Source organism: Haliotis rufescens, unplaced genomic scaffold, assembly GCF_023055435.1.
Source record: "Haliotis rufescens isolate VD_foot unplaced genomic scaffold, xgHalRufe1.0.p SCAF_29, whole genome shotgun sequence".
NCBI lineage: Eukaryota > Metazoa > Mollusca > Gastropoda > Lepetellida > Haliotidae > Haliotis > Haliotis rufescens.
In genome coordinates, this window is record NW_025963990.1 from 1,652,333 (window position 1) to 1,669,092 (window position 16,760).

The 16,760-nt window shown below is 39.4% G+C and overlaps 1 protein-coding gene across 1 annotated transcript in view; it reads left to right on the forward strand.

The window, feature by feature from the left end:
• LOC124137709 overlaps window positions 1-16,760 on the forward strand; it is a 94,992-nt gene that overhangs the window by 9,865 nt on the left and 68,367 nt on the right. The window contains exons 15-34 of the mRNA XM_048402720.1: window positions 92-137; window positions 2,513-2,764; window positions 3,458-3,512; window positions 3,654-3,823; window positions 4,167-4,343; window positions 4,755-4,979; window positions 5,251-5,293; window positions 5,441-5,595; window positions 6,033-6,209; window positions 6,693-6,911; window positions 7,090-7,138; window positions 8,069-8,229; window positions 8,719-8,880; window positions 9,702-9,911; window positions 12,346-12,388; window positions 12,786-12,943; window positions 13,466-13,516; window positions 13,730-13,939; window positions 14,737-14,965; window positions 15,849-15,951. Coding sequence (XP_048258677.1) covers window positions 92-137; window positions 2,513-2,764; window positions 3,458-3,512; window positions 3,654-3,823; window positions 4,167-4,343; window positions 4,755-4,979; window positions 5,251-5,293; window positions 5,441-5,595; window positions 6,033-6,209; window positions 6,693-6,911; window positions 7,090-7,138; window positions 8,069-8,229; window positions 8,719-8,880; window positions 9,702-9,911; window positions 12,346-12,388; window positions 12,786-12,943; window positions 13,466-13,516; window positions 13,730-13,939; window positions 14,737-14,965; window positions 15,849-15,951 — 2,895 coding nt within the window. The remainder of the gene's footprint in view (window positions 1-91; window positions 138-2,512; window positions 2,765-3,457; window positions 3,513-3,653; window positions 3,824-4,166; window positions 4,344-4,754; window positions 4,980-5,250; window positions 5,294-5,440; window positions 5,596-6,032; window positions 6,210-6,692; window positions 6,912-7,089; window positions 7,139-8,068; window positions 8,230-8,718; window positions 8,881-9,701; window positions 9,912-12,345; window positions 12,389-12,785; window positions 12,944-13,465; window positions 13,517-13,729; window positions 13,940-14,736; window positions 14,966-15,848; window positions 15,952-16,760) is intronic.

The window sequence follows — 16,760 nt, forward strand, 5'->3', positions numbered from 1 at the left end:
AGCTAGTGGTTATTCTCTATATCTACAATGAAAGGGCCAGGTGCACCAAGGAGACAAATGTTGTTATTAATGTTTTGTACCTGTTTTTCAGAAGGTTCTGTTAAACGGAAGCTGTGCAGCATTAACACCCAAACCAGGTAGTATGACAATTCCGCGAAGATCCGAGGTAGAATAGGTCTTATACAACCCACGCTTGTCGTAAGAGGCGAATAAATGGGATCGGGTGGTCAGGCTAGCTGACTTGGTTGATGTAAGTCATCGTATCCCAATTACGTGGATCGATGCACATGACATAAATCACTGGATTTCCTGGTCCAGATTCGATTACTTACAGACCACTGTCACTTAGCTGGAATATTGCTGAATGCAGCGTTAAACCACAAACAAACAAACGAGGTGGTAAAACGGCAGGAAGTTAAAAATCTATGTTTACATTTTATGTTTGTGTTTTACAGAATGTATGTATGGAATCATTTGTTTTCATTATCTGGTAGACCTGAAAGTAATAGATGTTTAATGTAGACAAAGTAAGAAACACAAAAACAATTTTTCAAGACTATCACTCCAACAAAACCCTTCCGAATTAGTTATAAGTTGTAAATAGTTAAAGCCAACTTCATGTACCAATACATTTTATGAACCCTGTTGATAGATACATAATGAGACCTTAACTCGAACTTAATATGACATTTGTGCTTTAAGGCGATGTGATATAATGATTGAGGTCCAGTCTGTATATGCACTATCGTTTAATATTGATACTCCGTTTGTCCCGAACGAGACATAACTCGATATACTTTCGATGGTCCTTCGACCTTGAGACTAAATAAGGTTTCATTGCACCATCTAATACACGCACATAAATACCGCCCCAGGTGGTTGAGTAGACGATATTGTTTGTATTACTACAATATTTAATATAAACTGACGGCCAAAAGAAACGTTACCAACGATATTTCTAGGATAAAATATGACCAACACAATTTGAAGCAGCTATAACAATTGTATTGTGGAAATTCATATTTCAGAACAGTAAAATGCGAATTCAACAACAAAGTCCTTGACCTCCAACAGGGACATTTCTTGACAAGGGGTCATTCGTCCAGTATTCGATCAACAACATTGGTTACAACTAAGGGTACGACGGCCCAGACCATTCAATACGGGATAAAACCTCCAATGCATCTTCGGATGCGGCTTTGAACTGAGTAGACAAGCGTCCTCACATCGACTGCAGGTATCCGATTCCATTCCTCACGGAGGGCAACGATCAACGCTTGTCTCGTGAAGGGAGGATGTTGACGTTTCCGAAGACGACGCCCAAGTTGGTCCCAGAGGTGTTCTATGGGTGACAGTTCTGGTGACAGATCTGGTGATCGAGCTGGCCACGGCAGGACAGTCACGTTGTTGGCGTTGAGGAAGTCTCTAGTAATACGGGCTTTATGGGGCGTGGCGTTATCTTGTTGGAACACCGTCCGTTGTTGTCGCTGGATAAAAGGAAAAACCACTGGCCGTAAGATATTGTCAATGTAGCGTTGTGCTGTCAGATGATGACAAGTTCCGTCTTCTCGTCCCCGCAAATGCCACCCAAGACCATCACACTTCCGCCCCCGTAAGGTTCCACCTCCTGGACACAACAATGAGCCGTATGTTCACCGCGTCGTCGATAAACTCGCGTCCGCCCATCAGGTTTGAAGAGTTTGAACCTGCTCTCGTCCCTAAACAGCACTCACCGCCATTCCCTTTGTTGCCATCGCTGAGTTTGCCTGCAAAAACGTCAATCTGGCACGTCGATGTTGACGGGTCATGGTCATGCCCTTGAAAGGGCGATAAGCCCGGAGACCATAATGTCGTAGTCGCCTGGTCACTGTTTGTCTGCTGACCTGATGTCCTAAGCTGTTGGCAACTTATGACGTCACAGTAAGAAATCTGTTATTCAGATGAAGTACCCGTAAAAAGCGGTCATCCTGCGGGGTCGTGACCTTTGGTCTGCCACTCCGTGGTCTGTCTGCAGCTCTGCCTGTCTGTCAGAGACGTGCGACCAGTCTGGTAATGGTCATCTTGGAGCAGTTCATGTTCATGGCAACCACTCTTTGTGTCGCTCCCATCTGCAGCATACCTATGGCTCTCTCCCTCTGTACAGCGGTCAGTCTTGGCATGTCCGTTGGTGTTAATCATCGCAACAAGTGACTGGGAACAGATCCGTGCGTAATTTATACCCGAAAATTGCACGATAATTTGGGAAAGAATGTTTTAAAAAATTGCTGAAAAACACAAATATCTCCCAAAATCCGCAAAGCACGTGCAAAGAACGACAGAGAACATGAAGGCTGTATTCGTGAGATGTGTTCTTTACTGTTTTTGAACAGGTTGGCATCTTTGTTTCAAAGTGGCAAATCAGTTAATGTTGGTAACGTTTCTTTTGGCCCTCAGTTTAGTTGAAAACGTCTACATTTAAGTTCAAAAACATTTTAACTTGGCATAATGACCTCAAACTGTCTGTTTTCTTCAGACTGCCCTTGGTCCCTCCCAGACTACAAGAAGCTCCTACTCGCCAGTTTCCGGGACAACGTCAACTGTAAACTGCCGGACAACTGTTTCGGTGTAGAGTGCTGCGTGGACTTCTCCTTCGACATCCCGCTGTTTGAGACCCCCCTCGTCAAGCACGTCCCCTTCTTCCTGAAGTTTGAGCCGTGTAACTTCACTGTGGAGGTCGGCTTCGGGAGCTACTACCATAAGGAAAGACTGTTGGCATACAACTGGGGTAAGTCGTTTGACTGTTGACATACAACTGGGGTAAGTCGTTTGACTGTTGACATGCAACTGGGGTAAGTCGTTTGACTGTTGACATACAACTGGAGTGAGTCATTTCACTGTTGACATACAACAAGGGTATGTCGTTTGACTGTTGACATACAACAGGGGTAAGTCATTTGACTGTTGACATCTAATTTCAACCAGCTTTTTTTCTTCTTCTTTTGTGCACCGTTCTAAGTTATCAATGTGTGTTATTGCTCATGTTTATGACGTATTTCGTGCCATATATGTGTGTGAAGGCATCCGTGTGTGATTTCAGGTGCTAACTAGGGGCATAATCTATAAATGATTAAATTTTTTGCTTATGTCACCAAGGTCAGACATGGTCCCGGGTACCTAATTCTATCGGGAAGAGTTGACTGATATTGGGACCTAAGTTGACCGATTCTGTGTCTTCTTTTCCCGATGACGTGATCGGGACTTGTTTGCCTTATAAGTTTATTTACAGGCCGTGATGGTGTGGCTGGAATATGGCCAAACATTTTATCGATTCTTTCGATGTCGATAACGTCTCAGGCAGATGTGACATACATGTGTCAATCATTAGTTTTAAAATATAAACTATACATTTCGAAATAGTATTTATTGATTTTCTTTAATAGATTTTTTATATTTTGCGCTTCATTTATATTTTCCCTAGGGACTGAAAATCAACAGCAAATAGGTAATGGCAACCCATCTCCAGTGATCATCAAGTGAGTAACCTTTTTCACATTTAGAAAATCTTTTATAATCGCTCTGCAGGAACATAAAAAATGAAATATTTCTTGCATGGCCATGAACAAAACTCTAAATATGTAGACGGTGACAGCTTCTGTGTATTTTATCTATTCAAGATTCACGATCTCCAAGTACCCCAAAGGTTTCCTCGTTGACCTGAGTGTCCACACGTGTATCCCTATAGATGGTGACAGCTTCTGTTACCCAGAAGGAGGCATGACGCTAATGAATCAGGAGAAGGTACCTGCCTGTGATGCTAATGCGCTGGTCGAGTTCACAAAACAAAGTAGGTTCACTTTAGCACAGAAATGCTGGTTTACATTAACTGACAAGGTGTTCGTGATCAGTCTGCTGAACAGAAGATCTAACTTTAAACTTGAAATGTGTCTACTTTTTGTCACCGTGTAACTCCATTTTTTGTCATTTTTATTCTTCTTTTACCCAATTTAGAGGAACTGTAATGTTGCTTAAACATTGTTTCCAAATTTTGTAAATTGTTTTTTTCATGTTCCGTTTTGCATGTATGAGGTTTGTAGCAATAAGATTCACGTTATTGAAAGTTATGAAAGTTATGTTCGTTGAAAATTGGTCTTTCATGGTTAAAAGGGGATTGTTGCCTATCGTTGTAGATTTCTCAGTTTCTGATTGGCTGCGTGACCTTGACCTTGACATCAACCTGAAGTCCCTCTCCCAGGCAGCTGCCAGGATGCTACTGGACAAGTTCGGCATCTCCGAGTACCTGCTGGACCAGAGATGTGATGTGTCTAGACCACCATACAGCCCCACTGTTGACGGCTGGTGGAATGGTAGGAAAAGTTTAATTTTCCAAACACGAATCAATTTCGTTTCGATGGGGTAACCTAATGATTAAAGTGTTAGCTCGTCACGCAAAAGACTCGGGTTCGAATCCCCATTTGAGTACAATATGTGAAGCCCATTTCTGGTGCCCCCGCCTTGATATTGCCGGAATATTGCTAAACTCGGCGCTTTAAACAATACTCACTCACTCACTCACTCACTCACTCTAAGACAATTTCACAGTTCTGCGTGCAGGTAATCTTGTAACATGGGTTTAGATGATTGAATCAACGGCCCTCAATACATTGACGACCAGAAGTTTCCAGTCGAATGTACCTCTCTGAATAAGAACGAAAAACATGATATTTTCATACACAGAATATTACCAACAAGGGAATGAATTACACGTTGTGCTTCAGAATGCCCCAAGAGTATTGGCAAGCTGCCCAAGCTTCCAACAAATCTGTACTGCCACCTAGCGGACACGTGCACCAAGATAAACTGCTGTTTCCACGTCCCCTTTCTGGAGATGTCCTTCAACGCCGTCCTCAACGTCGAAATGTGCGACTACGTCATTTATGCTGCCATCGAGAACAAAACTACCACCATAGGAATGTTAGGGGATGATATTGACCTTGATGCTGGTACGTGGCCTATTGTCGGCTAAGATACTGCTCAGTATTTGATGCGGATAAATGTCAAAAGTAGTAGCGAGGTTTATTTAACTCACTCACTCCAATCTCAAGAAAAAAATCTCCTTTGTAATATGAGGCTGATCAAGATACTGGTTTTCAAGAATATAATGCCATTCTATGAACTTATATTACAAAACAGACGTGCCTTAATATTGTTTCCGTAAGCTTATCATTACCCGAGTTATTATCTGAGTCTCATCATGTGATGGTTCATCTCAAGGTACATCAAAGATGCTGGACATCGCCGATGTCTTCCAGATCAAGTAAGCTACTTTTCCGGAGTGCTGGTAATATTAATTAGCCTCAGTAATGTACTTATATGGTGTAATAAGAGGAAATGTGTTTGGGTGTAAATAAAAGTTTCAACATCTGCAATACGATCCAAAAGTTTATCATTTTCATTAACATAGATTTGGTTTGAAGAAGAAAGACAAGGTTCTGCTCCTTGATCTTGACATCGAGGTGTGCTTGGAGAAGGATTCCTGCCTCTTCTCCATGCCTATTATGAAGGGAACCGAAGTTCCACAGCTTGTCTGCGACCTTGATGCCAGGTGGAATCTAAAGAGTAAGCCAGATCTTGTTTATGGTGCCCCCGTACGGAATCTGGATACCACATAACTTCATAATGTATCTGACCAACTCTGAACAAATAATGTTGTTTAGAACTTTGAAATGAATGCACCAAAGTTGCATAGGTAACTTGGGTGGGTCTTGGTAGTGACATATAGCTACCCACTCAGTTGGGTTAGACATTCAATGACAAAGTATCACAGTTTGGAAGGTTATCCCTTTAGTATTTGCAACACATAGTTGTAATTTTCAGAGGCTAAACTATTTGAAGATGGGGATCCTGGGCGTAGGGTGTTGGGATGATTGCAAGGTGTAGGGGTAGGTGTGTAATTGGTGTGAGAGTGTTCCATTAAATCTACCTACCTATCCATCCATACCCCAATTCACCCTTCCTCCTATCTACCTACCTACCTATAATGTTGTATTCTCCAGACTTCAGTATATCAGACTGGGCCAGGGCCAGGGGACAGGACTTGACCAAGGGTCTAGCACGGACAGCTGTGAACCTTCTGTTGGAACAGCTGGGTATCAAGGACAAGATGCTGGATCCACCCTGTAACCGCAGTAGTCTCAAGTACCAGCCAGCTGATGCGGGCAACTGGAAGAATGGTCATTATCATTAGTCACTTTCATTGCACAAATAGGGCACACTGACTATGTAACCTTATTTTTACACACTATGAATAACATGTTTCAATAACATTACATTCAGGTGATCAGGCATGCATGCGCGATGCCCTGAATAGTTCGTTTTTGTCTTAAGTCTTTTTCACATGCATGTTTGGTCTATAAGACGATTTAGTTCTCTGTTTAAAATGATGCATGATTTACATTTTGTTATAGTGACAATAAGAGGCTGGGGACCACGTGGCACTCATTGGCATCTCAAACAAATTTGGGTCATGTTATTCAAACTCCCTTTTGTATGTCTGTAAAAATATAATGTTGTGATGAATAACAATCAAGAAATTAATCATTACCCTAATCACACACAGACACTCAATTTTTTACACAAATTACTCAACAGGTCAAGACCTGTATCTGGGATGATGGCTTCTCTTTAAAATATTATCATCTTCATCCTTATTTCAGACTGTGACTTGGGCGGAAGCGCTATCACCCTCCCAGCAATAACTCTCCCCGCCAACTGCCACATCAACGACAAATGTCTTGGGATAGACTGTTGTCTCCATAGCAACGTACTTGACCTGTCTCTTCACACTGCTTTCAACATTGACCTCTGTAACTACCTTATTGAAGGCTCCATTGAGAAGTTCAGCTTTAAGCACAGCATTCTGAACTCTATCTGGGGTATGTCTTATATGAAATAATTTGTAATAAGAAGACTTTACAGAAAATACAAGATGAAAGTTTAACGATCGAAAAATATGAAAAAATACGAAAGAAGAAAGAGGAGATGCATCATGTTGTTTTCTGCGATTTTTACGGTAATGTTTTTCGGTTCGTACGGTACATAGTCTTGTTTCAGGAAGAGAAGAAGTAATTACATTCGATGGTGTTCCTCTTCTCAAACTGAGGTAAGTGTTGACAAGCTTATTTTACATCTAATACTTTGCCATCATTACATGTTCTTGGCTTTTTAATGCCGAGCGGTCGGGTAGCCTAGTGGCTAAAGCGTTCGCTCGTCACGCTGAAGACCCGGGTTCGATTCCCGACATGGGTACAATGTGTGAAGCCCATTTCTGGTGTCCCCCGCCGTGATATTGCTGGAATATTGCTAAAAGCGGCGTAAAACCATACTCACTCACTCACTCACTCACTCACTCACTCACTCACTCACTCACTTTTTAATGCCCTGCAAACATGGACATTTAACTTATCTTGGCCCAGACAACAAATCCGATAATACACATGTATATAATCTGACTAAAGCTGGTTACATGTACCTTCAGGTGCATGAAGTTATTTCGAAACGTTTCAATTAAGAATTGACTTCAACATTTTTGCGTTTAGGGAGATATAAAAATAATGTAGGAACAGGTAGTCAATTCTTATAATAACTTAACAGCTTATTTAATCATGAGCATATATTATAGAGAATATGCTACATCAATGACATCGTTTAGAAGAATAAACCACGCCCACAGAAAACAGTAATCCGCTGGCGCTGGAGGGGTGATATAATTTTGGAAGGTTTATGGAAGCAAAAAACATAAAACACATTACTTTGGTAGCTAATCAAATGCCATGGAATTGTGAAAATACTCAATGGCCGGACGGTTAGGTCGGTGATTTGGACGATTGTCTGGTATCGACTCGGGTTTCAAGAGACAAGCAAACAAACACTGTTTAATTGTCCCATGATTTTGATTTAGAAAACCAAACATTGAAGGCTGAACAGTATCTGTCCATGCATCAATGCTTATTAGAACTACAGCTTTGATGTATTCGACATTTTCTGAACTCCAACAGATGGTCCACTGTTCTGTCTATCGGTGTGTTCACAGGTTCAAGATTGATCGGCTTCTGTACCAGCAAGTGTTCATTGTGGATCTGTCTGCGAGTCTGTGTCTGGAGGGAGATGACTGTGAGCTGGATCTGAAGGTGCTGGATCAGACACGACTTCCCATGCCAGGGTGTGCCAAGTTCCAGGGATTCAAACTACAAAGTAAGGGAACACTGTCGGGATATGGCGACGTTGCGATATATAATTTAACATCGAACATTAAGGTTAACTCATTCACTTAAAGGAAACTGTGGCCCACTAAGTAATACTTACTTTGACCTTATATGTCGGAGGGGCGGTGGGGTAGCTCGTCACGCCAAAGTGAGTGAGTGAGTATGGTTTTACGCCGCTTTTAGCAATATTCCAGCAATATCACGGCGGGGGGCACTAGAAATGGGCTTCACACATTGTACCCATGTCGGGAATCGAACCCGGGTCTTCAACGTGACGTCACGCCACGTCACGCCAAAGATTGGATTTCTGGTGTCCCCTGCAGAGATTTGGCTGGAACATTGCTAAAATCGGCGTAAAACCATACTCACTCACTTAAACATCGGATGTTGTTTGTTAATAGTCAATCCACAGATCTAAAATATGAGTTATTGTATTGAATATTAATTTGTCTGGAACCATGTCCATTTCTTATCTCAGATTTCTCTCTGAGTGAGTGGCTAAGGGAAAAGGGTAGTAAGATCACAGCTCAGCTGTCAGCAGTCCTGCTGGAAGAGCTCGGTATCAAACAGTTCCTACTGGACAGACCGTGTCAGGACTACCTGGAACCGTACAGGGGCGCTGTGGGAGGATGGAACAATGGTAGGTGTCCCACTGAGTGAATGTTGTGATGTAGCTGATGGCACATAAATATTTCGTTTGTCATCATCATCGTCTGTGGATTCTATTTTACAAACATCGGTGGGATGTTTAATTTAGAGAAAGCTTTACTGGTCAATACCTGCTGGTATTATTGCTTTATTGACTCATAGGGTTTGGGTAACTTTTGAGATGCATACATTCATTGAAACCTTTTTTCAAAAGATTTCTTTAAAAAATGCCAAGATTATGCCAATGGTTATGCATGGCGCTGAAATCCGGGTCTTGAAGAAATATATCAGCTTGATATAGTCCTGCTACATGCATGTAAACGGTTTCTGAATGATAAATCGTCCGCATAAATATGAGGTGTTAGACTATTGTTCATGGTTTCGGTAATCTGGTATATTTAGAATTTGTGTGTGGACGACATCACAATGCACGAAGAAACCGACTTGTATTTTTATTAGTTTAAATTTGTCCTGCTTATGGTAATATGAAATTGTACCAAACAACTAATTTTTAACTATATTCTATTAAATGAACATGCTTTCATAAATGAAATATAATAAAGGTAGGAATGTATTTGTATTTTGTACATCAAGTAAGAAATACAATTATAAATGTTTTAGCATAAAAACCTGCATGTACCTTGTCGTATACTAAGGCCTGGAAACAAACTGACTGATTCAACTCAGGATAGAGGGGGTATGAGTATGGCCGTCAGTTGATTTAATCAGGTAAGAATGTAGCTAATTAATTTTGACTGTTTGACAGTGTACGGTATATGGTATAATGAGTATAGATATGTTGAAAATTTGCAGCTTGTCCTGAGAACATCACCCTGCCAGCTCTGCCTCCCAACGTCTTCTGTCACGTGACCGACTACTGTACCGGGGTCACGTGTTGTGCCAAGGTGTCACAGGTCAAACGGAACTTCAATGCCTACCTCTTCCTGGACTCCTGTAACTACAACTTAAGAGTCGGTATTGAGAAGCTGGAGTTCAGTCATACACTGTTTAACTATACATGGGGTAAGTTGTACGCTGTTGAACTATACATGGGGAAAGTTGTACACTGTTTAACTATACATGGGGTAAGTTGTACACTGTTTAACTATACATGGGGTAAGTTGTACACTGTTTTACAATACATGGGGTATGTTGTATACTGTTTTGCTATGTATGGGGTAAGTTGTACACTGTTTAACTATACAGTAAAGTACGGTTATAACGAACTCAAAGGGACTACTAATTTTAGTTCGTTATAACCGTAGTTCGTTATAAGCATATATACAACATAACTAAAGTAATTAGCCGGGACCAAAAAGTAAGTTCGTTATATCCGTCAGTTCGTTATAAGCGTGTTCGTTATAACCATGGTTTACTGTACATTGGGTAAGTTGTACACTGTTTAAATATACATGGGGAAAGTTGTACACTGTTTAAATATACATGGGGTAAGTTGTAGACTGTTTTAACTATACATGGGGTAAGTTGTACACTGTTTTACAATACATGGGGTACGTTGTATACTGTTTTGCTATGTATGGGGTAAGTTGTACACTGTTTTACTATAGCCAGGGTAAATTGTACACTGTTTTACTATATCCGGGGTAAATTGTGCACTGTTTTACTATACCCAGGGTAAGTTGAACACTGTTTTACTATACCCGGGGTAAATGGTGCACTGTTTTACTATACCCAGGGTAAGTTGAACACTGTTTTACTATACCCGGGGTAAATAGTGCACTGTTTTAGTATACCCATGGTAAGTTGAACACTGTTTTACGATACATGGGGGTAAGTTGTACACTGTTTTACTATATATGGGGTAAGTTGTACACTGTTTTACTATACCTGGAGTAAGTTGTACACTATTTTACTATACATGGGGTAAGTTGTACACTGTTTAAATATACATGGGGAAAGTTGTACACTGTTTAACTATACATGGGGTAAGTTGTAGACTGTTTTAACTATACATGGGGTAAGTTGTACACTGTTTTACTAAACATGGGGTACGTTGTATACTGTTTTGCTATGTATGGGGTAAGTTGTACACTGTTTTACTATAGCCAGGGTAAATTGTACACTGTTTTACTATATCCGGGGTAAATTGTGCACTGTTTTACTATACCCAGGGTAAGTTGAACACTGTTTTACTAAACCCGGGGTAAATAGTGCACTGTTTTACTATACCCAGGGTAAGTTGAACACTGTTTTACTATACCCGGGGTAAATGGTGCACTGTTTTACTATACCCAGGGTAAGTTGAACACTGTTTTACTATACTCGGGGTAAATAGTGCACTGTTTTGCTATACCCATGGTAAGTTGAACACTGTTTTACGATACATTGGGTAAGTTGTACACTGTTTTACTATATATGGGGTAAGTTGTACACTGTTTTACTATACCCGGAGTAAGTTGTACACTATTTTACTATACATGGGGTAAGTTGTACACTGTTTAAATATACATGGGGAAAGTTGTACACTGTTTAACTATACATGGGGTAAGTTGTAGACTGTTTTAACTATACATGGGATACGTTGTATACTGTTTTGCTATGTATGGGGTAAGTTGTACACTGTTTTACTATAGCCAGGGTAAATTGTACACTGTTTTACTATATCCTGGGTAAATTGTGCACTGTTTTACTATACCCAGGGTAAGTTGAACACTGTTTTACTATACCCGGGGTAAATAGTGCACTGTTTTACTATACCCATGGTAAGTTGAACACTGTTTTACTATACCCGGGGTAAATGGTGCACTGTTTTACTATACCCATGGTAAGTTGAACACTGTTTTACGATACATTGGGTAAGTTGTACACTGTTTTACTATATATGGGGTAAGTTGTACACTGTTTTACTATACCCGGAGTAAGTTTTACACTATTTTACTATACATGGGGGTCAGGTGTACACTGTTTAACTATACACGGGGTAAGTTGTACAATGTTTAACTATACATGGGGTATGTTGTACACTGTTTTACTATACATAGGATAACTTGTACACTGTTTTACTTTACATGGGGTAAGTTGTACACTGTTTAACCATACATGGAGTAAGTTGTACACTGTTTAACTGTACGTGGTGTAAGTTGTACATTGATAACATCAGATGGGTACATTTTACACTGTTACAATAGATACTCAAAATCAGTTCACTATCCAAAGCTGGCAAAATAACAACCAGTGGAATACTTCTTCACAAACCTTTGCACACATCCCATCCTTTTCTGGTAACTCCAGGTGAAATAGACTTTTGCAAAATATTTTAAAAAGATAAACATAGTGAATGATCGCATCATATTCTAATTCATCTGAAATGGTGGTCCACATTATTTTCGGGGAAGGTTTGGGTTAAATTAAAATTAATTGGAAATATACACCTGTCATTTGTACAGGTGAGTTCATAAACGCGTTGGTATTGATTACAATATGTTATTCTTCAAAGGTGAAACAGAAGTTATTGATCTTGGAGGACTTGTACGAATTGAGTAAGTATTTAAGTTATCAATTTATAGTTAACATCTAATCAGTTTTAATAAGTGATATTGAAAGGGATACACATCTGGTGCTGACGAGAACTGTTTGGGTTTAGATCTGAATCAACTTTCCATTGTCATGTTCAATGGAAGTCTAGCTCACTGACTTGGTTGAAGCATGTCATCGATATCAATTGCGTGGATAGATGCTCATGATATCAATCACTGGATTGTCTGGTCCAGACTCGATTATTTACAGACCGCCGTCATATGGCTGGAATATTGCTGAGTGTGGCGTTAAACAACAAACCAAACCAAACCAAAACCAAACCTAGTCTAGAAAGTTGATTGTACTATAGTGTGAGTTAAAGAACGATTTACAGTTCTGATAGAAAGATTTACATCTCAGATATACCATCAACTCGGGTCAGAAGAAGTTCCTGGTGAACCTGAGCCTGAAGGTGTGTCTGACTGCTGGAGAGGAGTGTCAGTTTACCTTCCCTGTGTTCACAGACATGATCCTACCTAAACCATTCTGCGACTGGAAGGCCACCACACAGCTACAAAGTAAGTGTACCATTGGTAGCCTTTCTATTTATGTCTCATATTGCTGGATTGATGTGGGCCTAACATTCCAGTGGAATTATTATTTACATGTATAAGAATGAAGTAAGTTATACATTGAAGGACATGATTATTGAGTGTTTCTCAATCCTGTCATTTGTAATCATAGAAATATCCATATTAGAACATAATGACTACGTGCTAGAACATGATAGCTGTAAGTAAAGACACGAACTTATATAATAACGTTATGTCAAATGATGTTACTTTGCTTCAGATTTCTCCCTGAGTGAGTTTGTGACATCAGAAGGCGCTGCATTGGCGGACATAAGGAAACATGATCAAACGAGCGATATATAGTTCTCTACACAATTGTTTTACCCAGCATATCTAATATTTCTTACCTTATTTATAACGAACATTGATGTTCTTCTTTGACAGCAATGGTAGATGGGTGTCTTTGTCTGCCGTTTGATAATATAATGTAGATACGCAAGAGTAAATGTTTTACTATTTACATTGCAGGTGTCTCCTTTGATTTTTGGAAGTCTGAAAAATGTGCTCTGCAAACTTCCGGTAGGTATATTAATTCTTTTATTTGTATGTTTCTAATACATGATCACACAACGTAGAATATGAAATGAAGAAACATGCAAATGTTCGTAATAAATTAAGAGTTCCTGTAAACAATGGTTATATTATTTGATTGTACCTAAACGCATGATTCTGGTATAGCCGGAATTGTACAATGGCGTTTACATTAGCCATGTGTTCTATTTATGATCCAAGCTTGTCCGGCATCCCTCCCTGCTGCCATCTCGAGCACCTGCCGACTGACTGACAACTGCATGGGAATCACGTGTTGTGTGGACGTCGACCTCAAGTACCTCGGCATCTACACCATCACTGCTGGCATCGAGGTTGACCACTGTAAAGACCAACTTGTGTACCATATAGAGAACAAAGAGTGGATGAAGAAGCTTCAGGCTGTGGACTATGGTGAGTGGAGAGGGTAACTGGGGCAGGAATACCCAAAGAAAAGAAATTCATTGAGATGTTCTTCTTTATGAATTTAGAACAATAAAAGCAAAAGGAAAATAATTGAAATTACATACCATAATTAAAACAATCCATTTGATTTTTATCTTGGTGCTTTCATTGTCTTTGACCATGAACTTTCACATTTTCAACACCTTTAGTGAAATCATATCTAGAGTTGTGAGGATGAAATTTCACATTCATGAATGTCGCTCTTTGGATTATGAAAACATACTGAGCAAATTTTAGATTCATTTCTATTTCAGTCATTTTAAGTCGTATTTTGGACGATGTTTCTTGATGGTATTATGGCAGTGAATGAGTTACTTTGGTTCAACACCAGATTTCAGTTATATCAAGGCGTGTCAGCTTAATGTGGGAGAAAATCTCTCACAAGCATGTGTATGGCACAGACAAACCTATAAACATAATCAGAGCGAATCGGGTTTCGAACAAATGGTCAGAGGTTCCATGCACGCCCATCAGTCGCACAGTGAATTACGGCACCTGAACCACCTATGTCCCCCTATTATGACCGTTGACATTTGATGTAGAAGGATTTAGCATGCATGACATACTTTGCCCAGTTAGTAATACAGAAGCTGCAGGGGTAAAGGTTCTGGGTTGGTTCCTCTAGTATTTGTCCGATTTCTTACTCGTATGTGAGGATTTTCGTTGTTAATATGTACAATAATGGCAAACACTGGTATGTGACCAGGCTGTCAATTGTCATGATGTATTTATTATTGTTCTGTTAGACAAAAACCACACTGAGCCAGTTGGCAACGCCATCACATTGAGCTACGTGATCAGCAAAACGCCATCCTTATATGAGGTGTCCTTCCACGTGAAGGTCTGTGCTATGAACGGGCACGACCTCACCAACAACTGCTACTACTACAAACTCCTGGATGAAAAGACATTCCAGATGCCATCTTCATGTTCGCCTGTTGGACGAAGAAGGAAAAGAAGAAGCCCTTTAGATTTGTTAGTGTTGCATAATCTCTTTACTGAGGACATGTACCATTTCCTTTTTCTCCATTGCTTGTATACGTTAGTTGGAAAGTATGTGGGTTTTACAAAAAAAATAACTCTCTTATATACCTGATCTGTATTTCATAGCCCTGTTGACTACTTTCACAAAGTGTTACATCTATTAGCATTTTCAGTAGTTCAAGTATTGTGCTGATGCGGGACTCGAACCTTTTCAATGTCCCTTGTATACATATGCGTGTGTATATATGCGCTTTTGAGTTCCACAACAGTACAATGCTTCAAACTACAGTAAACTACGGTTATAACGAACACGCTTATAACGAACTGACGGATATAACGAACTTACTTTTTTGGTCCCGACTATTTGCTGTAGTTATACTATATATATGCTTACAACGAACTATGGTTATAACGAACTAAAGTTAGTAGTTCCTCTGAGTTCGTTATAACCGTAGTTTCCTGTATTAGAATTGCTTGAAGATGAATAAAGACTCTTTCCAGCTCATCTTCCAGGAAAGACGTTTAATGGAAGGGATTGTTAGCGTGTGATAAACATACAAATGCAGATTTTGAAATTTACAAAATGTGGCTGAAACTCTTGACATACAAAAACGCGCGTGACAAACATGTTCTGAAAATAAGTGGGAAAGGAAATATAGCTCATGTGTACAACATAATTATTTTCCTGAAAACAAATCCTTTGCTACCAACGTCTTGAATTAGCATGAAACATCCAACATGTTGAGATACGAATTTAAGACAAAATATACGTTCTATAGAAAATTCATCCGGTGTCACTCATGGTAAAGATAGAACTAACTAACGGATGTCTAGGTTTTAACAAGACGTCTTCTATGGCCTTCTCCTTCTTCAGAATACCAACAGGCGATGCCAAGCGGATCCTCAATGAAGCGATGAAACAGAATTTCACGAATGAAGAAATCAAGGATCTGTTTGATAGACTGAAGGCTGAAGCAGTATGATACTGATTTTTATCATTTCTTTATGAATCTTTAGGAAGAATCAAAAATACTCTCGTTAACATATAAGGATTGTTATCCGTTTGATAACAGACGTAAATGACCTTCTATACAGGAGGCTGTATCAGAAACATTTGTAAGAAACATGGTGTAGCAAAAATTCGAAAACTGATAGCCCGAAAGTGACGTATAGTGTTTCATCTGCTGGTGGATCACGGGAATGGCGTTGAAGTTGAGGTTTGGTGATCAATATATTAATCCGTAGGAGTTTTAGACGCCGACATAACTTTGTACTCATCATGAATGGGTTTCTATACTTTACAATCTCCAAAATAACTTAAAAAATCCTTCTATGAATTAGATTTTTTTTTCAAATTTCAGAAATTCAATACATTGAAGTATTTACAACATTACTTATCTGATTTAAATGTAAAGAATTTCATATTGGTCAAGCTTGGTTCTGATGTTCATAGAACAATCATTTTATTTTATTGATATACCTTTATTAAAAGAGAAGACAAAATCTACAAGCTATGTACGAGCGTAACTTAAATAGCATTGAAGACGAGTATCACTTTCTTCTCATTTGTCCAGTTTATTCTGTGACAAGACATAAGTATCTAAAAGACTATTACTATGTTACCAACGTTCTTAAGTTTATAGATATGTTAAATAACTCTCAAATTTTACTATTACACCAATTGTCTATGTTTTTATATATTGCAATGATGTACAGAAAGAAGTTTATTTAATAACAAATATATTGTACCTTTTCAATACCACATATATATTTCTCTACCTTCCAG